The sequence below is a fragment of the Terrapene carolina genome, unplaced genomic scaffold (assembly GCF_002925995.2).
Source record: "Terrapene carolina triunguis isolate 2854851 unplaced genomic scaffold, T_m_triunguis-2.0 Scaffold192, whole genome shotgun sequence".
In the NCBI taxonomy this organism is placed as follows: Eukaryota; Metazoa; Chordata; order Testudines; family Emydidae; genus Terrapene; species Terrapene triunguis.
Window position 1 is genome coordinate 12,724,658 of NW_020664543.1, and position 25,048 is coordinate 12,749,705.

Sequence of the window (25,048 nt, forward strand, 5' to 3'; positions counted from 1 at the left end):
CAACCTAATCCCATCGCACCTCATCCGGCAGGAAATCCAGCTCACTTCCTCACCAGCCCTCCTGGGGACACACCCAGCGTTCCCAGCCAGCAGCAAGACGGGGCTTTCCCTCCCTGCCTGGAGAAAAACCACGGCTGCCTGGGCTTTCCCTTGACTCCATGCCTCTGCTGTGCACAACAGCAGGTGGAGGTGTATTTTCCCCACCTTTTCCTGTTTCAGTCGTGGCTCCTTGGGCCACTCTCTCCCCTTTTGCAAAAGGTTAGGGGTTCAAGTCTCCCCGCAGCAACACTGGACTCATGGCCATTGCTGACTGTTCATTGCACACCTGGGGTGCTGTTGTCAGGGGTGCTCATGCTGGGAGGAAACATTACAGCGGAGTGGCTCTTGGCCTGCCAGATTTGACCAACCAATCTGAAGAGCGAGAGGATAACCCCTGACATTACTGGCCTTCCTCCCCTCCCTCTAGAAGGCAAATTCTTAAGGCATGTGAGAGGAACTATGGCACTTGGAGCTTAGGGTAGCATTGGGCCTGATGCTTCTACAAGTCCATAGAAAGGACATGCACCCCAGTCTGTGTATTACTATAGCCTTGCCTACACAAGGAAAATTACCCATTGCTGACAACAGGTATCAGCAACAGGAGCAGCTGAATCTGTTACTTGGGTTTAACCCTGGTGGCTGAAATGGTGCCGAACGCAGTTTGTTCTCATCTGCCCTTTCGGGTCAAGTTTTCAGCACCAGTTCAGCTGCATCTGTTGCTGACATCCATTTATCAGCGAGGGATCATTTTCCTAGCGTGAGTAAGGACTGGCCCGGCTTCTAAAATCTAGGCTCTACTGTTGGTGCTTAACTATTTTCAGAGCAAGTTAGGCAAGCAACCACCTTCAGAAGGCCAAAGCCCTAACTAAAGCACTTCCCCAACTCCTCCTACCAATACTCCTCATGGCCAGCTATGCTCTCACCTGCCTCTTTTGGAAACAGACTTGAGTCCTGCATCCAGTGGCTCCTCCCTTTAGGCTGGGGGAGGGGCCTTTAGATGTGGGTGGGCTTGTGCTCCCCCACCCCTGGAATCTGGAAACTCGATAGGTGTTTTTTGGAAACAGGGCACTATATTGCAATCTCTGGCACTGAACACAACACACACCCAGCCCTACTTATCTCTTGGAGTGATTAATGGGGGGGGGGGGGGGGAATTACCATACTATTAGCAAGACCAAGGGGGAATTTGAATCTCAGATGCTTTTTATGTAATTATGTAAATAAAATACTGGAAATAATTATAGCTATGCTGCTTCTGCCTTCTTGGCTGTGCCTTGACTTCTTATAGGGCCTTTCATCCCAGACTATACGCATACAAAAATACTGGGGCAGCTCCCGACTCTAACCAAACCATTATGGCATCTTTAATGCGTACTCAGAGGAGAAGGGATATCTGAGTTCTTGTCTGACTAGTCCCCTTCCACACCATAAACTCCATGACAAAATGTAGAGCTGTGCCTGGCAACTCAAAGAGGAGAGATGGTCTCCCAGGAATATCAAGTGCTTGAGTATGTGGTAGAGAACAGTTCCATATGGGGATGAGATTTTGTTCACTCTCTGGGATCCCTGAAACATAATTTCAGGAAATTCTCTAAGCTGCACTAAACCTGGCCATATATCCAAGTATCTAAGTAAAGTTGAGTAAGTCAGAACCATGTCTCTTATTCATCGACTGCCTCCCCTTCTGTCTGTCTTCTTCTCATAGAGTCTTTTTTGCAAAGACCATTAGTGCTGACCTATTTCTAAGGCTGCCATTTAATACAATACATGCCTAACCAATGCATCTTTTGGTGTAGTATTGTGAACACAGCATTAGCACCACAACCACACAACCCTTGTTTACCTTCTATTTGAACAGGTTCACTCCAACAGCATTATTTACTTTCCAGCACATACTGTTTGGCCAGCTAATGCTATTGCACCAGATGATGCAGCAATATCAGTTCACATAAAGCAGTGGCACTCAACCTTTCCAGACTACTGTGCTGCTTTCAGGAGTCTGATTTGTCTTGTGTACCCCCAGTTTCACCTCACTTAAAAACTACTTGCTTACAAAATCAGACATAACAATACAAAAGTGACACAGCACGCTTACTGAAAAATTGCTTACTGTCTCATCAATTGAAATATAAATATTGTACTTACATTTCAGTGTATAGTATATAGATCAGTATAAACAAGTCATTGTCTCTATGAAATTTTAGTTTGTACTGACTTCGCTAGTGCTTTTTTGTAGCCTGTTGTAAAACTAGGCAACTATCTAGAGGAGTTGATGTACCTCCTGGAAGACCTCAGAGTACCCCCAGGGTACACCTACCCCTGGTTGAGAGCCACTGACATAAAGCATGCTGCTGCCACCAATCAACTTGAACAATTGGATTTCCAGTCTCCTTTCTAGCTAGAATGTAGAGACCAGTCAAGAAGTAATCGCTGTCCAAACCTCCATTGCTATTTGGAAATAAAGGAGACAAGGATTACTTTGATGCTGTATCTAGAAAGTACGAGGGATTTAAAAAAACAAAACCCCAGCCTTTGTTGTTCATCACCTTTATGGAAAACATTCTGATAGCCTATGTGATTGGGCAACTGAAGATGATGGGCATAAGGTGGCGTAACCCAGTCAGTAGATTTTTTGGGGGGGAAGCAAAAGGCCTACAGTGCGCAGTGCTGAGTGTCCTGGTCCAGTTTTACTCCAATCTCTTACAGCATCTTTTGCAGAAGAGGGGGAGCTCCCTTTGGCCCATCTTAATAAGTACCATCTCAGGTGGTCTCAAGTGGATCTGCTTAATTGAAACCAATAAAAACCCCAACCTCATCCAGACAAGCCATCAAAGTCTTAGTTAATAACACAGATGCCACATCCAGTTGAAAGACTGGAGACATGCTAAGGACATAGTGGATTGTTGGATAGATTAGTATGCACAGAAGTTACCACCCAAGTATTGCACTGAAGCCTTTATCCATTGTTTGGAAGTGTGTCAATGGACAAGGCTCCAAAGAGGGCTAAGTGTTATATTAAGAATCATAGAAATGTAGGATTGGAAGGGACTTCAGTAGGTCATCTAGTCCAGTCCCCTGCATGCAAGGCAGGACTAAGTAATAACTAGACCATTCCTGACAGGTGTTTGTCTGACCTGTTCTTAAAATCTTCCAATGATAGAGATCCCACAACCTCCCTAGGCAATTTGTTCTAGTGCTTAACTATCCAGACAGTTTTTCCTAATGTCCACCCTAAACTTCCCTTGCTGCAATTTAAATCCATTGCTTCTTGTGCTATTCTCAGAGGTTAACAAGAACAATTTTTCCATCCTCCTCCCAGTAACAACACTTTATGTACTTGAAAACTGTTTTTAGTCTTCTCTTCTCCAGACTAAACAAACCCACTTTTTCCCCCAATCTTTCCTCATAGGTCATTTTTGTTGCTCTTCTCTGGACTTTCTCCAATTTGCCACATCTTTCCTGAAATGTAATGCTCAGAACTGGATATAATACTCCAGCTGAAGCCTTATCAGCACAGATTAGAATGGAAGAATTACTTGTGTCTTGCTTACAACAATCCTGTTTATAAATCCCAGAAGAATGTTTGCTTTTTTTGCAACAGTGTTACATTGTTGACTCATATTTAGCTTGTGATTCACTATAAATTATAATCCCCAGATCTCTTTCCACAGTACTCCTTCTGAGGCATTTTCCGTTTTTTGTGCGTGCAATTGTTTATTCCTTCCTAAGTGGAGTACTTTGCATTTTTCTTATTGAATTTCATCCTATTTACTTCAGACCATTTCTCTAGTTTGTCCAGATCATTTTGAATTTTAATCCTATCCTCCAAAGCACTCACAACCTCTCCCGGCTTGGTATCATCCACACACTTTATCTATGCCATTATCTAAATAATTGATTAAGATATTGAACAGAACCGGACCTAGAACTGATCCCTGAGGACCCCACTCAATATGCCCTTCCAACTTGACTGTGAACCACTGATAACTGGTTGGAAAACCATTCCCAGAGAGTAGTTTGGCACCCACCTTATAGTAGCTCCATCATGGCTATATTTCCCTAGTTTGCTTATGAGAAGGTCATGTGAGTCTGTATCAAAAGACTTACTAAAGTAAAGATAAACCACATCTACTGCTTCCACCCTACACACAAGGTTTATTACCCCATCAAAGAAAGCTATTAGGTTGGTTTGACATGAGTTGTTCGTGACAAATCCATGTTGACTGTTACTTACCACCTTATTATCTTCTAGGTGTTTGCAAATTGCTTGCTTGATTATTTGCTCCACTATCTTCCTGGGTACTGTAGTTAAGCTGACTCAGCTGAAATTCCCTGGGTTGTCCTTATTCACCTTTTATAGCTTGGCATTATGTTTTCCTTCTTTCAGTCCTTTGGAATCTCTCCCATCTTCCATGAGTTTTTGAAGAAAATTGCTAATGGCTTATATCTCCTCAGTCAGCTCCTTGAGTATTGTAGGCTGTATTTCACCAGGCCCTGCAGACTTGAAGACATCTAACTTGTCTAAGTAATTTTTAACTTGTTCTTTCCATCTTGTAGCCTCAGATCCTACCTCATTTTCACTGGCGTTCAGTATGTTAGACCTCCGATCCCTACTAAACTTTTTGGTGAAAACTGAAACAAAAAAGGCACTTAGCACTTCCTCCATTTCCGCGTGTTCTGTCATTGTCATTGAGTAATGGGCCTACCCTGTCCTTGGTCTTCCTCTTGCTTCTAATGTTTTTATAGAATGTTTTCTTGTTACCCTTTATGTCTCTAGCTAGTTTAATCTCATTTTGTGCCTTGGCCTTTCTAATTTTGTCCCTACATGCTTGTGGTTTTTTTTTTTTTATATATTCACCCTTCATAATTTGACCTAGTTGCCACTTTCTGGAGGACTCTTTTGAGTTTCAGATCATTGAAGATCTTGCTAAGCCAGGGTGGTCTCTTGGCATACTTACTATCTTTCCTACGCAGTAGGATAGTTTGCTTATTAATGTCTCTCTGAAAATCTGCCAGCCCTCTCAAACGGTTTTCCCCCTTAGACTTGCCCCCCCAACCCTCATGGAATTAGATTGTCAATCAGACAAGAGAGAGAGAAGCTAATAAGCAGCTGGGGACTGTTAGTGACAAGGCCACACTAGTAAGGGGCTCAATTGTGGAGTGACCACAGGCTAAGCCCCGAGTAAAGGTACAGCAGAGATTGAATTGTGACTCAGAGAGTTGCAGTTTGGTCCCTGTTTCCTCCTTGTTCCTGGAAGGGCCGTGAGCTGCAACAGTCTTGGGCAGGTTATTTCACCCTCTGCAATGGCTCAGCAGCACTGGCTTCTGGGCGGGAGGGGCAAGACTTTCCCTATGACCCATGTCTGGCTTCCCACTTACCCCCTTTCTGTATGTAGTTACTTTGCCACAGCTGCTTTCTTCCCTGCTCACAGACCAGCAGTGCAAGTAGCTATGTAGGGGAATAAGGAAGCACCATTCTCCCCTGGGTGAGCGTGCGAGGCAGCTCACACATGGTCCCAGAACTACTAAGCTTTTAAAACTCTGTCAATTTTTTGCAGGGAGAAGTGAGGTTGGAGTTGAATTAATTAATTTGCATCCCATTCCCCACAGCTGCTGCAGGACAAAGGTGCTTTTCACTTACTACCCGCAGGACAGGTGTTCCATGTTAGCATAGGAAGAGGCATGCTGAGATAAAACACAGTGCATGCCCTGTGACAGTCAGGCAAAAGCGAGGCCAAGTTGGTTTAGATGTACTGTATGCAAATGCTGGTGAAAGGTACCAGGCTGCTGCCCCAGGAGGAGACTCAAGATTTTTATTTACCCACAGAACCAGGTACAATTTGGGCAGCAGCAGCGCAAGCTTCTCCAACCCCTGGATGTGTCTCTGATTTGATCTGGGGGCACTGTTTCCAGCAGAGAAGCAGGGCTTACTCCCAATGCAAATCATTTTAAAGAAGGGTCATCCAAATAGAGACCACTTATGAACTTTCTAGGCATCAGGACTTGGGGCAGCACCTCTTGGATAGTTCTGAGTGTCGGGGCAGTCTTTGGTATGATCCAAACACGCCTGGGATAGCAGGCAGAGCTCTTAGGCCTTCACAGCCCACGTTTACTGAGCAAACTTTATGGTCACTATGGTGTACTACATTTCCTCCATTCCTGTTTCTCCAGTCAATGGCTGTGTAGCCTGGGAAGAGTTAATTCTCCTGCTGAAGGTTTCCTCAGTCATATAGGTCAACAGAGCACACACAATCACAGCAATCCAAAGATTCAAAGGCCAGAAGGTACCATTGTACTCATCTAGTCTAACCTCCTGTATAACCCAGGCCATAGGACTTCCCTGCAATAAGTCCTGTCTGAACCAGAGCAGAGGTTTGAGAAAGACAGCCAGTCTTGATTTAAAAATGGTCAGTAATGGAGGATCCACCACAACACTTGATAAGTCGTTCCAATGATCAATTACCTTCACTGTGAAAAATTCACACCTTATTTCCAGTTGGAATTTGTCTAGCTGCAACTTCCAGCCCTTGGATCTCAGTAGACTGGTCTGCTAGTTCAGGAACATGGCCTGCATCCTCCTCACTTAAGAGGCTGCTCTGAATTCTGACCCGCTGTGCCAGCAGGAGCATAGGCGAAACAGATGGGTGTGGAAGGCCAGGTCTACTCAGTTGCAACGCCTTGCCGCTGGAATGTGCTCCTGTTGGAAATATGACTGAGACCAACTTGGCTGCATCTTAGATTGCAAGATACAGGCTTTGTCTTGGCCTTCTATTGCTTCTGAGTGCTGGGATCCCTGGCAGCTACCCTAGTGGCTGGGTTTACTTGTGTCTAGCCATGAAAGTTGCTTTAATTGCTCTCTCATCCTTTAGGTTTTCAGGTTCAACATTAGCACTTAAAGGCCCTTCACAGGGAATGTTAGCCTAGCTGGGAAATGTAAGAGTTTGTATTTGCTGGTAATATGCTTCACAAGGCACAAAACCAGAGACAGCCCCAGCTCCAAAGAGCTTACAATCTTGAAACTAGGAATACATGGCCCAGACCACTGTGCTGCCCCTTCTGCCAACATTTAAACCTGTGCACCAGGAGAGTAAAATGTCACCACACTAGAATTCTTCATGCACTTTGCAGGTAGCAGTTTACTTCTAGTTTGTACGGGTGTAAATGAGCACACGGGGTGCCAGGCAGCAGAGAATAAGGCCCCCTGAAGACAGGACACACTGGAAAATACAGGTGGTGGGGATAAATTAGCGTGGTGGTAGTTTTTTTGGTGTCAGCATCTACATCTCGTTGGAGATTGTGCTCGGCTCCTGCCCATCTCTGGGATCTATAGTTTTAGTGTTTGCCAGCTCTAAATATCAGGATTTTATTGGCTGCATTGGTCTTTGATATAAAAACAAATAGTTGCTGCAGAAATGTGGCTCAGCACAAGAATACAGTAACTCGGGGAAACGGGAAGACAAAGTGTGGAATTCTGGCCCCATTGTGGTCAATGGCAAAACTCCTATTGACTTTGATAGGATCTGGATTTCTCCCTTAGTGCCTATTTTACATTAACTCCAGCAGAGGAAAGATGGACCAAATGGGAGGTTCTGACTGTCGTTTCAGTGCAGCCCCATACAGTACGGACAGCCTCTAGAGGTGCTACCACAATACAAATAAACATTGATATACCATTTACAGCAATAGCCTGTACTCTCACCCTGTTTTGCTTCAACTGAATACTGGTGTGTTTTGGACCCTCCCTACTTTGGCCTATAGAAAGCATGGCCTGTCAACAATTCTGCTTACATTTAATACAAAATTAGTAGCAGAATATTGCAAGAAGCACATTATAGACTCATGGGTTCAATTTATCTCAAAGCTTAAAATGTATAGTTTTTCTAGTCATCCCTTTAATTGATTTTTCTCTTGTTTTATGTTCAGTGTTTTCATGCTCATAAGAAGAGCTTTACTCATTTGCAATAAAGTCAGTAACTGATTCCCAGAATTTCCCCTAATATTTTGGGTACAGAAGGGCCCAACCCAGACCCCTGTTCCTGAAGACCCATAAACTCCACAAGCGTGCAGTGGGGTGCACTCAGATCCAGATTGACCCCTCTTTGTATCTTACAATGGGTTGACCAGAACTCCCGGTCCAAAGTTTACCATGTTCAACATTGGAATCCAGATCTGAATTTTGACATTCCCACAAAATGCAGCTTTCTTTATGTTGTTACTTCCTAGTTAATTACAGCAATCATAATTGTCTCCATTTCCCCCCCACCCCAAACTCTATTGGGTGCCAGTAGGCAAGGAAAATTATTTTTCCTGAATTAACTCAGTTTTAGAATCCTAGCAGATTTATGACCATCTACACACAGATGACCAATTTTTAGCACTAAGACATTTCTCTACTCCCAATTTGTCTCAGCATTTCTTTGGCTGGATCTGTTCCTCAGCTAGTCATTATGAATTAATGCAACATCACGTTTTGATGTTTGGAATATTTCTGAATAATTCATTCTTGTTGGGTTTTGGGATGTTACTTACACTGCTGCTGTTAATCATATTGCATTAGTTAGCTGTAAATAATTCCAGGGCTATGGTTTGCTGCGATCATTATTTTGTTAGTGCCACAAATAGCATGAGTTGTTCCTTTTGAAGTAGCTGATTTATTTTAAGCGTTATCTTTTGTAAGACATGTCAGGCAGTTTGGAAGGGGCAAGTTACAACAGATGGGGCACCAGACTGAGTGTGAGATCAGGAAACTTGGGTTTTACTCGCACCTCTGCCCTTGACTTGCTGTTGGACCTTGGGCCAATCATGTAGGTTTATTTCGTGCCACAATTCAAGGGCAAATGCACCTGTATTACTCCACCATGGTCCACCAAGGGCACAAATGTAGGGTCCTGGCTCCTCAGCTGTCACCTCTCTTAGATAGAGATCTGCATCTCTCTCCTTCCTGATGGGGGCTTTGAGAGTCTGCACACATCCCTGCCTACACTGTGACAATCCCAACGAGACGGGATGCCTGAACAGGCCAGCATCTGCACATTGCTTTCTCTTTGAAGGCTACGAACAGCTGTGATTGCCAGCAGTTAGAAGTTACCACACAGGTCTTTGTAAGCAAGCACATTTATTCTTGAAAGCATTACAGAGAAAACATAAAAAAACCCAATAAAAGTTCCTAGACACAAGCTATCGCCCATCAGTCTTATGGGACCTTGGGAGGCCAAAGTCCTTCCAACCCTTCTCAGGAAGGATTGGGACCCCTCTTTGGACAGAAAGTCCTGCCTGTTTGTTGGATCAGAAGAAAGGCCCTGTGTCAGTTTAGACTCATGCTATGTTATAACTGGTGCTAGAGTCCTTTCTCTGTTTGCTGGTCTCTGGAGAATCTGGTTTGAACTAATATATGTGATCTCCCCAAGAGGGGATACCTCTTGGAGTGGGGAGGGGAAGATTTCAGCCTGGTGAATTTTCTGTAATCACTATCCTCTGTTTTTAATTCTTGCGAGAGCTGTGGTAGCCCTCTGTCATGGAGTAGAGCAGTGGGTCTCAACCAGGGGTCCAGGGCCCATGAGGGGCCATGAGCAGTTTCAGGGGGTCTGCCAAGCAGGACCAGCATTAGACTTGCTGGAGCCCAGGGCAGAAAGCCAAAGCCCCAGTGCATGCGGCTGAAGCCCGGGGCACTGAGCCCTGCCACCTGGGGCTGAAGCAGAAGCCTGAGCAACTTAGCTTTGCAGTGCCTCTTGTGGCATGGGGCCCCACGCCATTGTCCTGCTTGTTACCTCTTAATGCCGGCCAAGGCTTTTATATGCAGAAAACCAGTTATTGTGGCACAGGTGGGCCATTAAGTTTTTATAGCATGTCCGGGGGGGGAGGGGAAGCTCAGAAAGAAAAAGGTTGAGAACCCCTGGATTCGAGCACAACCCTGCATAAAACCATTCATTTAAAACCAATGGACCCCAAAGATACTGCACGGGGTTGCAATATTTGTCACAGCTCCTCCATAAAGAAGTTACACACAATCCTGACCCTCCATAATACATACACTTCATACCTAAGGGCTTTCAAGGATATTGCAGGAAATTGTCATATCTGTCACAGAATCATAGAAATGTAGGGCTGGAAAGGGACCTCAAGTGGTCACGTAGTCCATCCCCCACAATGAGGCAGAATTGAGTATGCCTAGACTATCCCTGACTGATGTTTGTTTAACCTGTTCCAATGACAGGAATCTAGGTAGCCTGTTCCAGAGCTTTACTATCTGTATATTTAGAAAGTTTTTCCTAATAACCAACTTAAATCTCCCTTGCTGCAAACTAAGTCCATTACTCCTTGTCCTATCCTTGGTGGACATGGAGAACAATTGATCATCATACTCATTATAACAGACCTTTTACTTATTTGAAGACTTGTCAGGTACCCCCCTCAGCCTTCTCTTCTCTAAACATGCCCAGTTCTTTCAACCTTTCCTCCCAGGTCAGGGTTTCTAAACCTCTATCATTTTTGTTGCTCTCCTCTGGACTCTGTTCAACTTGTGCACATCTTAAAGTGTGATGTCCAAAACTGGACACAGTCCTCCAGTTGAGGCCATATGGCTATGCATAGTAGGAGCAGAAAGTAAGGACCTCCTCTCACCATAGGTATCAAAGGAGGTGCAGGGGCTGTTACCAAGTTGCTCCCTTTAGTACCAACTCACTGGAAAGGAAATGGGAATGGAGAGGGAGCGGGGAGGAGGAGAGTGTGCTTCAGCTACACTCTCTCAGGTTCTAGAATGCTCACTACACCAGGAGGGGGTGGGTAATCCTGCTAGCTCTGTGCTGGCTTGGGAACCCCCTTTTGGGGGAGGTGTCCCCGGGGGCTGTTTCTACCCCAGATCTGCATCAAGGTGACACAAAGCAAGAGAGAATCAGGCCCCTTGACTGTATAAATATGAATCCTTTACCACGCTGCGTGTAGCAGTGATTTCCCATCATGTCTGTTTGTTGCTACATTTCATATTGAAAGTGACAAACGGGATAAGCAATAAAAATGATCTAGCCATGGCTAAGGGCTGCCCAGTGTGTCCTGCAGACGCTGCAGCAGCAGCACCAGCTGCCAGCAGAGCTGAGACTGGCAGCACAAACTCCCAAATGCTTGTAGCATCTCACTGTCACTCAATAGATTAATTCCGTGAACATGCTTTTAAGTGTCTTAAGAGGTTAATTAAACCCCTGGCAGGTGTAACATACCTCTGCTCATAAGAGGTTTAGCTGTGAAGGGAGCTTAGCTGGATGCACGAACAACTGCAGACAAATAGGATATGTCACTAGAGTGTACTGAGTGTCAAAGACCCAAACCCCCTATGCTCAGCCCACCTGCCACATTGACCTCATGGTACATTTGTTCCCTATTCCCTGACCAGCTGCCCAACAAATTACCTTCCCTCTCTAATGGGCTGTAACAGATCTATGGCTACTTAGTCTTTTATGGTCATCACAAAACAGCTAGCTGGAATTCCACGACAGCAGCAGGAATCCTGCTCCAAGTGCAGAGTCCCCTGCCACTTGAGCTAATGGACACTCTCCCTTAGCTGTATTGAGACTTTGACTCACAGATGAGCAGTTCTGCTTCCATCCAAGAGGGGGCAGCAGAAGCATGTTCTCGCTCTCTCTAACCAGTTCATTGCAAGTATCCTTTATCACTTCATATCACTGAGTTAGTGCCTCTGTTATATTAACTCCTTCCTGAGTAGCTTATGAATGACTGGAACCGTTGTGCCTGTATAAAGGAACTGAAAAGACAAGTAATAATTAAATTGTTTAGCCATCCTTTTCATTCTCCTGCTGGATCTCTGGAGGATTTCTGTACAGTATTTAATGTATTAGATAGAGAAATTTTCCATTATTGTTGACAGTGTTGTTCCCAGGATATTAGAGAGACAAGTTGGGTGAGGTAATAGTGGGTGAGCTAATAGATCTTTTATTAGACCAACTTCTGTTGGTGAGCGAGACAAGCTTTTGAGCTTAAGAGCTCCATTAAGCTTGTCTCTCTCCCCAGAAGTTGGTCCCATAAAAGATATTACCTCATCCACCTTGTCTCTGTAGTTAGAGAAAGACAGTCCATTCAAGTCCTTTGAATCCTTGCCAGTTACAGCATCCACTGACTCAAGCAATAATACAAAATGTCAGGGTACATTAAATATATAATCCTGCAAATACATGCAAAGAAATGAATGTAAAATGTTTTAGCCAATGTAGAAATAACCTTCAATTCCAGTGACTGAAATACCAAAACACCAGGAAGTTCATGTCTTTAAATGAGGGGAAAAAATGAATAAATAAAAGCAACTCCTCCAATAAATTTAAAGTTCAACTCAAAAATTTCAGCTAAAATGCTGTACTCTGAGCAGATCCCTCTAAATTAGACTAAGTAGCATTGCCATCTAGTGACCAGCACATAACCTACACATGAGCAAATTTGTCCATTTGTCTTTTTTAATCTATAAATAACACTGCTCTAGCTCCCTTCTCTGAGGATCTCAAAGCATTGTCAAGCCATGTAACACCTGCGAGGTACAAATAATTATTCTTATTATACACCTGGGTAAACTGAAGCACAGCACAGTTAAATGATTAATCCAACATCACAGAGAGTCAGCGGCAGAAGTGGAAATAGAACCCAGGAGTCCTGGCACCAGTCCCCTGGACCCACACTGCACTTTATTCCTGTAACCCAGTCTTGCAGTGCAGGGTTAAGGTTTAAGGTAATTAATGAGGCTTAGTATCAAATTCTGTTCTCATTTATGCTGCCGTAAGGATTAGATCCAAAGGCCATTGAAGTCAATGGAAAGATTCCCAGTGAATTTAATGGGCTTTGGATGAGGCCCTACGTCATGAGTAATAATAATAAATGAGATCTAGCTCTTGTATAGCAGTTTTCATCCATAGATCTCAAAGCACTTTACAAAGGAGGGCAATCATATGAAATTCTCTGACTTCAGTGTAAGCGAAGCAAATATGTCCCATAATGTGTCAGTTAGATGGTTAGAGGAAAAGGGTTAAAGGGGACCATTGAGGGAGAAAGTTGCAGTTTATACATTAAGGTTTTATGGTTAACTTGAAAGACTCAAGGTTAGTTTATCATTTCTTAGAATTATCCCCAAATATTTGACTGTTGCTTTAAAGCTGAAGTGTTAAGACAAAACTGATACATTTGAAAAGTTTGAGTATTAAAAAAAGCCCTTCATAGCCCAATTTATAAATAAAATACAACTTAGTCCTTATACAGTCAGCGGCTCGGATTGCACATCACCTTGCTGTGGGACGACCCCTCTGACTTCCGTGAAGTTCTAGGTCATCTCATTGCAGAATCGGGGTCTAAAACATACAGTCACGCTGGATGTCAAGGGTCTATTTATAAATAGCTTATGGAAGGCTAATAAGTGATTAGTAGATGTGATAAGCATGGTAATGAGCAGTATGTGTATACATGGTTACAAACACCACCAATAGGTGTTAGAGATGGCCATAAGCCATGGTTATAAGCAATCTGTTGAGTTTGGTAGACTAACAGTTAACCTTTTATAACCCATTTATAAATATACTCTTAATATAGAGTGTGACTGATATATCAGACACTTATGTTAAATCATATTCCATACAGCCCAGCTCTGTTCTGCCTAAACACATTTGCACACTCACTAAGATATAATTAACAAGTTTTACCTTCTGAAGCAGGAATGCTTCATTTTGAGCAAGAAATCGCCATCAAAAAGCACAGCGATTTTACAGCAGTAAAATGAAGCAAGACCAACTGTTCAGTAATAGTGGCAGCAAATGGGAAGGCCTGTGAGGGGAAGGATGCTCTAGGGGTTAGGGCACTGGCCTGGACTTTGGTTCAAGTCCCTGCTCTGCCACAGACTTCCCGTGTGACCTTGGGCAAGTCACTAAGGGCTTGCCTACGCAAACATTTAGTTCACAGCAAGCTGGAGTGTGAATCTAACCTGCCATGCACTAACTGTCCATGTGGATCCCGCTGAAACGCACTAACTGTTTGTTAGTTTGCTTTAATCTACTTCCACTTCAAAATGTTAGTGCACGTCAGCAGGATCCACTTGGACAGTTAGTGTGCAGCAGGCTGGTGGGGGGAAAAAGGAGGCTTTGGCCGCTTTGTGCCTCAGTTTCCCTACTGTAAAATGGGGATAATAGCCCTGTCCTATTGCATAAGGGTGTTGTGAGGATAAATAAGTTCAAGCATGTGAGGTGCACAATTACTATGGTAAGGGGGACCATGTAAGTACCAAAGAGAGAGTCTGGACTGTTGGTTTCATCACCTATTTAAACATGACCTGAAATAATGGGTTTGGTTTGTTTCCACTGAAATTGGAGCATGAGCTGTCTCTTTCTGTAGAATGATTAGATCAGAGGAAACACTGCAACCTAAAGCTCCTTTCAGTCAATGCTAGAAACTCAGAAGCGCTTTTAAATTGCTCTCTGAAAATGGTTACTCACAGCAATGAAACATTGCATTAGTTAATTATATCCAGTATCCAATTAACCCAGTGCACTCATTTGCATCTTTCTACCAACCCAAATGTTTGGGTGAGCTGAGAATTAAAGAAAATTGCCAATTAATTTTCCCAGCCATTTTGAGAAAAGTGAAGCATTCAGTCATTAAATAAGTGACAAAGGGTAGACATAGAACAAAGTAATCAAAACTAGGTGTATGTAGATAACCTGAAATCAGCATATTGCAGAGAAAATTTCAGAAGCAAAGAGGGAGGTTGACAAGGTCTATTCAAATTAACCCTGGCTTGTTTATGAGATTCTATTTACTTTTATTATAACACCAATTTGTTAGCACCGGAGGATCTCAAAGCACTTACTAACATTAATTAAGACTCACAACACCTTTGGGAGTTGGTAAGAGACAGGGGTCACCTCACTTAGCAGTGAAATACAGCCACCTCTGGGAAGGAATGCAACAGCAATTTGACAGTGCAAAGCAACACTGTAGGAGAAGAAGTGAAGAATGCCATTTCAAAGATGCAGGCTATCATTAGCTGAGTTTAAAATCAGGACAGGATGCCAGGTTTAAACCTTTTGCTCATTTTATAATCAACCATGTATGTTTATTTCACTGTTCTTACATGTACATTTCACACATTCAAATAAGTGTACTGCAAGAGCTTTGAAATCAAGGTAGGTGTGTATGGCTGGGTGACTTAGTTGGGGATTGGTCCTGCTTTGAGCAGTGGGTTGGACTAGATGACCTCCTCAGGTCCCGTCCAACCCTGATATTCTAGGATTCTATGACAGCTGGCTCTGCAGGCATCAGTCAGTGCAATGAAGGGCCAGACACCTCCATGGTTGTATAGGGTATTCCCGCTCCCTCTCCCCACACAAAGACTGCTCTAGGTATCTGGAGTTCTTGGTGGGGCAAAGGCAGGTCAAGTGTGTGTGTGTGTGTGTGCGCACACGCACATTGTTTCTTCACCACCCTTGTGTCTTACCTTTGTGCGTGTGTGTCACTTCACACCACCAATGCTGGGGAGACCTCTTGAAGGTCCCTGGGACAGCTGCCTTCTGCAGAAGCCCTAGCACTAGAGCCGTGCTGTTAGGGGGAAAGGGAGTACAGATGCTTAGGGCAGCTGCTTGGATGTCCTCCTGGCTTTGCGCAGATCCGGAGAGGATTGACGAAGTTTGTGGGCTGGCCCAGCAGCCTGTTCCATGGGTCGGCATACACCATGCCCCCAGTCGGAGAAATCTCCCCTTTTCCCATGGGTTTTCGCATTGGAGGAGTCTCTGGGACTTGTTTCTAACACCCAAGTTGTTTAAAGAGAGACTGTGTAGGTGAAGCCCTTTGTATTATTACAGCGCTGCCTCGGGGACGCTGAACTAAAAGCCAAGGCCCTGCATAACTAGTTTGACTGAGCATCAGCCAGAATCTGTCTTTCAAAGATGATTTTCCCTGTATCCAGTCAGCAAGAACATTACAGTCAGTTCATACAACCTTTTATTCTCCCACATCAGAAGGAGCTTGTAAAAGATACCACCAAATCCGCTAGGTGGCAGCAAAAGGTTCCTACATTCTTATTGCATTATTTATGTTGATTTTAGCAGCTTACCCACTAGAGGACTAGTCAGTAACATAGCACACCAGACAGGGACTCAGGAGATCCGCGTTCTAGGGCCATCGCTGCTATTGTCCTGGGGCAAACCACTTCACCCCTGTACCTGTTTCTACTCCAGCCTACAGCAGTGTGAAAAATGGATTTTGGAGTTAAAAATTGGTTTCAGGTCAACACAAAACTGACTATTTTTGGGAAATGAAAATTCTGGAAAAATTGATTTTTGATGAAAAAAACCTTTATAAAAATAAAAGCAAAGGAAATATGGGGAAAAGAGCTAGCTCCCCAAGGGACAAAACAGAGGAGGTAGCAGTACTCTCCCTCCTCCCAGTGGTTGGGACACTCACCTGGAATGTGGGAGACCCAGGTTTGAATCCCCTGTCTGGAGCAAGGACAGGACCCCAACTCTCACTCCTTCCAGCTGAGTGCTCCAATCAGCTGGTTAGAGAGTGTGTAGGTAGGGTAACTAGACAGCAAATGTGAAAAATTGGGATGGGGTAATAGGAGCTTATATAAGAAAAAGACCCAAAAATTGGGACATCTGGTCACCCTATGTGTAGGGGTCTCTCTGGCCCAATGACAATGCAAGTATTAGTACAAAGAGGAACAGCTTCCCCAGGACAGGCTGAGAGAGCCCTGCCCAGAATACCGAACAGCCTGGTAGTTAGGGTCCTCAGTTGTGAGGGGGCAAATGCAAGTTCAAGTCCCTGCTCCAGGTAAGTGACCTGCCCAAAGGGCTATTGGACAGGAAGGGGGAGGCAGTACCTCTTCCCCCTCAGTTTTGTGTGGATGCCCCTTGTGTCTCTAGCCTGGAAAACTGAAATGTTTTATGTTTTCCTGACCAAAACAATTGGCCAAAATCCACACTTGCTTGGTAAGCATTTCCGTTGTCCCTGGAGAAGGGAGGGTTCACTGCTGGGACCCTCCCCCCCTCATGGCAGGTCATGGCACAGCAGAGTCTTTTCATCTAGCACCCCTGCAGTGGTCTGTTGCTTCTTGTGACTCAGCCCTCCAGGTAGGTCACTTATAGTCCCTCCCCCTCCCAGCCCTTCTGGGGTAACAAAGCCTTCTCCAGCAAGCAATCCAAAGACCTTATGACGGGTCTCCAGCATAAGGCCCAATGGTCCTTCCATTCCTTGGCTTGGGGCTTCACAACCTTGCCTTCTTTCTAGGGTGCAGAGCCACTCAAGGCTCCTTCTGGAGTCCCCCAGTAAATCTCAATGAAAAATATGAACAAACCACCACGGCCCTCCTCAGGCTCGAGCTTTCATCCCTCCCAAGTTCCCCAGCTGAATGCCTCCCAGGGATTTCTCCCCACAGATCCAGGTCCTGCCCCTTAATCAGGGCTCACAGCCAGAGCTTGCTCCATCCTGCTGACTTCTTGCCACATTCTCTACTCAGGAAAGGACCCAGGGCCAACTCTCACCTAGGTTTCTTCTTGGACTCTCCTGGTCTCTCCACTGCCAAGAGGAAGGATGCAGAGGTTGGTCTGTCTCTCCCCCCATGCAGCTAGCAACCTCCTCACCCTACTTCGGGCTTCCTCTTTTTACAGCAACCACCCTGCCAGGACTCATCTTTAACTAGGCCTGGGCAGTAAGTGCTCTAATTGAGCGCTCCAGCTCCAGTTAACTCTTTCAGAGCCAGTGTGGGGTATACACCCCAGCACAGACAAGAAACAGCATTTTTTTGTGAACAAAAATTTTTGCTCAGCTCGATTCCAACCTTTCATCTCTCGTATCTGTTTGGACTGAGACTTTCTCACTCTGGGCTAGCACAGTAGGAGCCTCCAGGGGTGCTAAAATAATAAAGAAAAGCAGAATGCCTTCTGTTTTTAGATTCCCTTTTCTCGCCATGTTTTCTGAATGACAGCAGCCGAGGCTGCAGTGAAGATTTTTTTTTAAAAGCAATATTTGCTCCGCATCCACTCAATAGCAGCATAATAGTCTCCTGCCTTGTATCGTTAGAACACATGCCATGCCAATAATTATTATTAAACCGCCAGTAGGATTTAGTGCACCAGGCATCCCTTCTTGCAATGGATCCCTCCGGTTGGAAAAACATGACAATTAGCTGAGCCCACGTTCATTGTGTTGACTGAGCTGAGAAAAAGTTGTGTTTAAAACACAGAACCCCCTGGACCTAGCAAACCAAGCCAGTTTGTTGTGGCATTCAAATTACTTACCTAATGATACCAAAATACTAAAGGGGGACAGGAAGATACAAAGAAACAGGAGATGTTCCATCAACCACCCGTCTGGATGGGAGCCTTCCAAAAAAAAAAAAAAAAAAAAAAAAAAAAAAAAAAGTCCCAAACAAAAACAAAAGTTGAAGGGTTTTCCTGGAAGTGCTCACAAAACAACTTCCTGTCCAGTCCAAAAAGCAGTTTTCCCATAAGGTCGGTCTCTGAACCCCAGTCTCTGGGAGCACATTGCCTCAAATCCCTTTCTAAATGGAGACATCCTAACGGTTAAATCCACCCCTGTGCAGAGAGCGTTTGATCCTGCCAGCAGCTCTGCATTCTTATCCCGATCCAGCAGAGCACTTAAGCACTTGCTTAATTTGAAGTCAGTGGGACTGTCACATGTGTAACGTTAGGCTTGTGTCTAAATGCTTTGCTGGATCATGGCACCTTGCAGGGTTGAACTCTCAGCCTGCAGAAGGCACTGAGCCCAGCCAAAGCTGTATTTTGAGGGCTTCAGTGGGCCTCTGGGGTGCACAGCCTTGCCCCAGTCCTTTACACAGGGTAACATTCACCCTATAGGAATATTATAACATCAGCGGTTAGGTCATCATTTTCAATGTGGAGAGGAACCTGAACCAAAGCCCTGGATCTGAACACCCTGTGGTGGGCAGATACTCAGTTGGAGCAGGGCCCCTTTTAGGTTTGAGTGCACTTACCTCGATGATGCCAACCAAGCAAATCAAACACAAGAAATACACTTGACTAAGTATAACACAGTGATTGAGTTTGCTGTGTACCCTCTCCCCGAGGTGGTATTCAAAAGATAAGCAGCTGCTACTCCTAGCCACTAAATTCATGGAGATCTGTGCTGAAGGTAAAGGGTTCAAATCCTGCTTGCTGATGACCTGTAAAAAACAACAACAACAGTTTAACATATAAGTTCTGATTCTCCATTGCTTTGCAACTAGTACAGTCATTTTCACTGGGTGCAAAAGGCTACCACCAAATCAGACCGGTAGCATTTTACATCCCAATTGCACTCAGCGTGCACTGGTATAAATGACTGCATGAGTTGCAGGGCAGCAGAGAATGCTTCAGGTAACCAAACCAGGGTTAGTAACTCAGAGAGAATTCCAAAGCTTCCTTGTTAACAGCAAAAGAAGATTTCAGGGCACAGATCAACTCCATCTCTTTCTCCTGTCTGCCACTGACAGCCTTTACTGAAGTGCTTATTACCAGAAAGCTCCAGAAAAAGTCCTTTCCCTTTCCTTGTGGATTTTTTATTATACAGCTGCTAGCCAAACTGCATTCAGTCCCCATCTAATGCAACTGCTAACGTGCAATGACTACCTTGTTTATAGCAAAGCAACACACCCTTGGCGACATGCTGGGCCAAACTCATCTTTGGGGTAACGCCAATCACTTCACAAAGGATTGACATTTGCTAACCATTCTTTAACCCTGCCAGTCTGCTTCAGCTAAGTTATACAATGTCCCCTCCGTCATGTTTACAATTAGAACTTGGGCAGATCAAAGTTTCGAGCAGTCTGAATGATAAATAGATTAGCATCATCAACAACAAAAGAAGTGAAGTGCGCATTTTTCTTTTCAAAAGCTTTTAATAGGACACATTTGTTTTTGTCATTTGTAAAGATTTACACTCATTTTTGTTTTTAAAAAAGAGAGAACATTTTAACCCAATTTTCCCCTTTAATACCATCTTTTGTTGCCCTGATCAAAGACCGAGTTTTTGGTCTATATGCCTGATACAGTATAACAATATATTAAGTATTAAATACAAAGTTCTATCATATATGCTAGATTGTTACGGACATTGCAATGGTACTGTGCCTACTCTAGTCATCTCGTGTAATAGTGTACATGGATTATTATAGTCAAGGGGGCAGAAAAGGGGGACCAGGGCATAGCCTAATTTACAACATTAAATCTTTTTTATTTCTTTGTGCCTTACACCAAACCTTGTGTTGAGTGCAATCTACAGAAGCCAAAAACAGTGTTTTTTCCCCTTCCTCCAAATTATTTACAGTTTAAATAACCTGTAATCTGTCTATGAATAGTTATGTGCAATGGCTGCAACTATGGAATTTACATTTTTCCAGACACGATCACCATCTCTTTTCCTCTCACACGTAAGACTGGCAATAGCAGAATATTCTATTCCCATCTGTTTACAGTAAATCCACAATATTAAAGTGCTGGTGTGCTTTGAATGAACTGGAGAGCCACGGGACTGTGCATTAGCATCAGGGCTGGCTGACTTCTCAGGGTGGACATGTTTTATACCAGTACAGTTCTTTAGCAGTGAGGCACTGCAACATCCTAGAACTTTAGCTTAGCTACTCACTTCTAACCATTACCTTTATGCGGTCTTTGGAACTAGGTTATAAATCTTGGAATATACTAGGTCTGGCCCCAAATTTATTAAAAGAAAATATCAGACATAGCTGCTTCTCCTTCCAAGATGCTATGCACACTTTTAACAATTTCTCTGCAGATTTCTACAAAAATATAAAAATTCAATCAACCATTCTACAGAATTCCCGTGGATTTTTTACATTTTTATTTAAAAAAAAGTCAACTTCTATAAAACCCCCCAAAGGTATTTAAAATGATTTTAAGATTATTGCACACACTGTAGTACATATATTTGTTTTTCAAAAGGGCACCTAGAAAAAAAACTCTTATCAGTTAGAAAACAAACGATTTTACATGCATTTTTTTTCCTGAATGCATCTTCGTACAGTATGTTTCTATTGATTGGTCTTTATTGAACATGAATGTATGATGTAAACTTTGTTTTATTGTTATTCACACAACCCTTGTCAGTAGGCAAAACCCCAAGTACTGAAAATAGAACAGTTTTTAAGTTAGACAGTTGTTAGGCTTCCTGTTACAGCTGGAGCTGTGAGCATGGATTGACATTACCTCGCCTTCTTGCACCATGATTTCAGGCTAACATATTGCATGTTATATTACCAGGAAGGTACTGTGTTGTGTAGACCTCTTACTATGCAGCTCCACTCCAGCTACAGAAACACATTGCTAGTCATTTAGCAAATTTGGGTACAGTAATTTTAGTGGCCCAACCATTTTGCTGGATTATTTGGTATGCTCAAAAGGAAAGTCTAAAACTCATTAGGCATGTAACACCAAAAAGGGATTAAGAATATTTCTCAGGCTTAATGCACTAATTTTATTATTTCCTTAAATGGGATCTGGGTGAAGCACTGATGAAAGGTCTGTTTGTAACGATTTGGGTTTAATTTTGGATTTGGACTCGGATTATGAGAGAGAATGCTCTGTGGGAGGGCACATATTAGGACTCTTGAGCAGGGTTAAAAAAAAAAAAGCAGCCCACCATCCTAGCCAAGAAATAATTTATTTGGAAGAAACAGTACAGAATGTTAATCTTTAAAATAAATTGATTACTTCCTGCTGTATAATCCCTGGCTTTTGTACAGGACTTGCAAAATCAATGATGATTGTTTAGGAAAGTAAACTTCCTCAAGTGAAAATAAAAGTATCTTAAATCTTCATATAGATCTATTAAATATTGGGCATCTTCCTTGTGTATATTTATTTGAAGCTAATCTCGATACAAAAAGGAACACTGGGAGAATCTCTGAGCCCACCAAAGGATTTGGAACCAAGGTTTCCTAGGAGTTTGAAAAAAAATCAGTGGCGCTCAAAGAATTTCAATCTCCTGAATAAGAGAACTAGTCATTTTGAATTAAACTACCTCAAATCCGTCTCTTAATTACACGGGTGTAAGGCTAAATCTGCAAAATCCTGTAAAGGTTTATGCATGTGCTTGACTTTAAGCATGGTAGTAGTCTCATTAACTTAATTGGGACTACTCCCATACTTGAAATGAAATGTGGATTAGTCTTTAAGGAGCCTCAATCTGAAGTCGACTCTACTGAGGCTCAATGAAGTTCGCTTCAGATTCACACCGGAGTAGCTGAGAGCAGGATTGGGCCTATTGGGCCAAATTCTGCAGTGCTTCATATTCTGCGTTCTCTCTCTGACTTTGATTTTACAAACAGAGTTTTGCATGGGGTGTTAGCACAGAGTTTAGCCCATGAATTTTGGAGATGATTGACATTAAGGACGTTATAAACATTTGGTAAAAATTCTATCATAATTTATTCTCATAACACAATTTGAAAGAATTTCTGGTTAAAGCCTTTCCAGGTTGGAAGGAAATTGAAAGTAGGGCCTTACAAATTAGCTCCCAGTTGTGGCACTGAAAAACTTGTCTGTTTTACCTAAGATAAATAGTTGTTGTATTGCAGGCTTCCCTACTCTATTTGGTAATGACCTTCAGCTAGGTCATTTTGATTCTGCAAAGCATTCTTATTCAGGAAAGCACGTAAGCATATGCTTATCTTTAAGCACCTAAATCCTATTGACTTCAATGAGACTTAAACACATGCTTAAAATTAAGCTCATGCTTCAGGCCCAGATTTTTAAAGGTGTTTGGGCGTTGCTGTGCACAGCATTGCAATGCCTAACCGATTTAGGAGCCTACATCTCATTTTTAAAAGAGATTTGGGCACTTAGGAGCCAAAATCCCATGGGCAGTTGATAGTATTTAGCTCCTAAGTGCCTAAATCACTTTGAAAATGAAATTTAGGCTCTTAAATCAGTTAGGCATTGCAGTGCAACAATTCCTAAATAATTCAAAAATCTAGGCTTAAGTGCTTTGCTGGACAGGGATGATCATAAGAACATGCTTAAATGCTTTCCTGGATCAGGGCTATATGGAGTTTAGCTAACTGCAGATCTTACTTAGGGGTCTGATTCTCCTCTCTCATAGGTGCAAGTAGGAGTAACTCCATTGAACTCAATGGACTTAGACTAGTGTAAAACTGCTGACAGGAGAGCTCAGGATTGGGTTCTAGGTATCTAAAGATATTGGGTAAAATTGTAAAAAGTGCCCATGGGATTATGTGTCTAAAACACTTGGGTGCTTTTGAAAATTGCATCCATTGACAAGTTTTTAAGAACCACCATTTTAATCAGCAGCAATATATGTAATACCTTTTTATAAACCAATATTGTGTCATGCTAGTATGCAGTTAAATTCTCTTTACATTAGAAATCTTCATGCATCTGTTTTGACTCTGATGGGTGATTTAACTTTAGTTTGGAAAATTATTCGATTATTAAAAAGAATTCCATTGCATTTGTAAAATATTCAAATGACTATTTTCCACAGAAAACTATTAAGTTTAAGGGGGGGAGGGGTTACATTACAGTTCAAAATTATTCTCCTTCCTTGTTGACTGTGGAATATATTTCCTCTGTAATGCACTAATTGGCTATACCCTGTGCTTTGCAAAAAAAACCAAACCAAACCAAAACAAAAAAGGATTAAATATGTATTTTATGTTAAAATGTCCATAAAACCCAAACCTTATCTCAGAAATATTCTGAGATACATAAAATAGAAGAAAATTAAACAAGATTTTAGTCACAAAATGTACTACATCCCGCAATACTAGAGTCAATTAATTTAATAAAATATAATATACATATAGATTCTGCACAATGTATTGCTTTTACCTAAGCAGAACATATGCTTAAGTAAGCGTGATATAGATTAACCACTCTTTAACCAGCTGGTTCTTTCAACTTTCTTTGGAAATTTTTACTCAGTGCCATTTGAAAATACAGAGGGTTTTTTTGTTTGTTTTTAATTTGTATTTTTTTTATTACACGAAAGGAAGAAAACATTTGGCACCAACAGAAATATCATTCAGGGGTCCATTTCTGCTCGATCAAAGGAAAAACTAGGAAGTGTCAACAAGTCTGTCTTTGGGGTAGGAGATGTTGACATACTGTCTGGAAGCAGCGAATCTCCTATATCCATTGAGTCCTTGGAATCACAAGATGGCGCACGCCTTCGCAAGCAAATGTCTGCACTGGGAGGTGAAATACCATGAGATCCTCTAGGTAACAAACTTTGTCCATCTGGTGGATCTATAGATATACACGGGGGGCTCAGTTTTTTCTTCTGCCGGGCTCCTTGCAAGCCTTCCATTTCACTTAAGACCTGACTTATGAAGCCAGAAGAGCTAGATGTGGAATGGTGCTGAGGGCTGTTTTGCATGGAACAAATTTCTATTGAATGTCTCCTTTGATCATCTAACCAAGATGACGGTTTTCTGAGAAGACCCTGGGTATCTACACTGTAGTATTTCTTCAGGTCCTTCAAAGTAACATTGCTGCTATTGCCTATGTTCCTCTTAGGAGTTAGAGGTGGAACCACTGAACAGGCACTCAAGGCTGTACAAGTTCCTGAAGTGAAAGGCTCCAAAGAGCTGTTTATTTCAGATACTTCTTGGTCCATCGAGTCTCTAAGTGTCTCTTGATATGAGCCTGTACATGCACACAAAGCTGGTGTGTGCTTGGATATATTATACCGATTGTGGGAATGCTGAGTGCGAACACTTGATCGGCCCCAGCAGGCCGATTCACTTGCTTCTGACGGGTCCTCTGTGGATCCAGCTGGCACATTTGTATCAGAGAGTTCATTCACCTCAGCATGCAAATTCTCTTTGCTTTCAGAGCAATACATGTCCAAGGAGTCATTCCTTATTGCCACCTGTAGCAGAGTGCCAAGGCATTGGGGACGAGGATAGTTGTCAGATAAGAGAGACACACCAAACAAAGGTTAGTACAAGGAAGGCACAAAGTTAACAAAGCAG

At 42.9% G+C, this 25,048-nt stretch overlaps 1 protein-coding gene across 4 annotated transcripts in view; it reads right to left on the reverse strand.

Moving 5' to 3' along the window:
• Positions 1-23,839: 23,839 nt before the first annotated feature.
• Positions 23,840-25,048, reverse strand: part of CACNA1G (calcium voltage-gated channel subunit alpha1 G) — a 281,389-nt gene continuing 280,180 nt past the window's right edge. For all 4 annotated transcript variants that reach the window (XM_024204320.3, XM_024204317.3, XM_024204319.3 and 1 more), the window contains one exon: positions 23,840-24,945. In XM_024204320.3, coding sequence (XP_024060088.1) covers positions 24,097-24,945 — 849 coding nt within the window. In that variant the 3' untranslated portion in view covers positions 23,840-24,096. The remainder of the gene's footprint in view (positions 24,946-25,048) is intronic.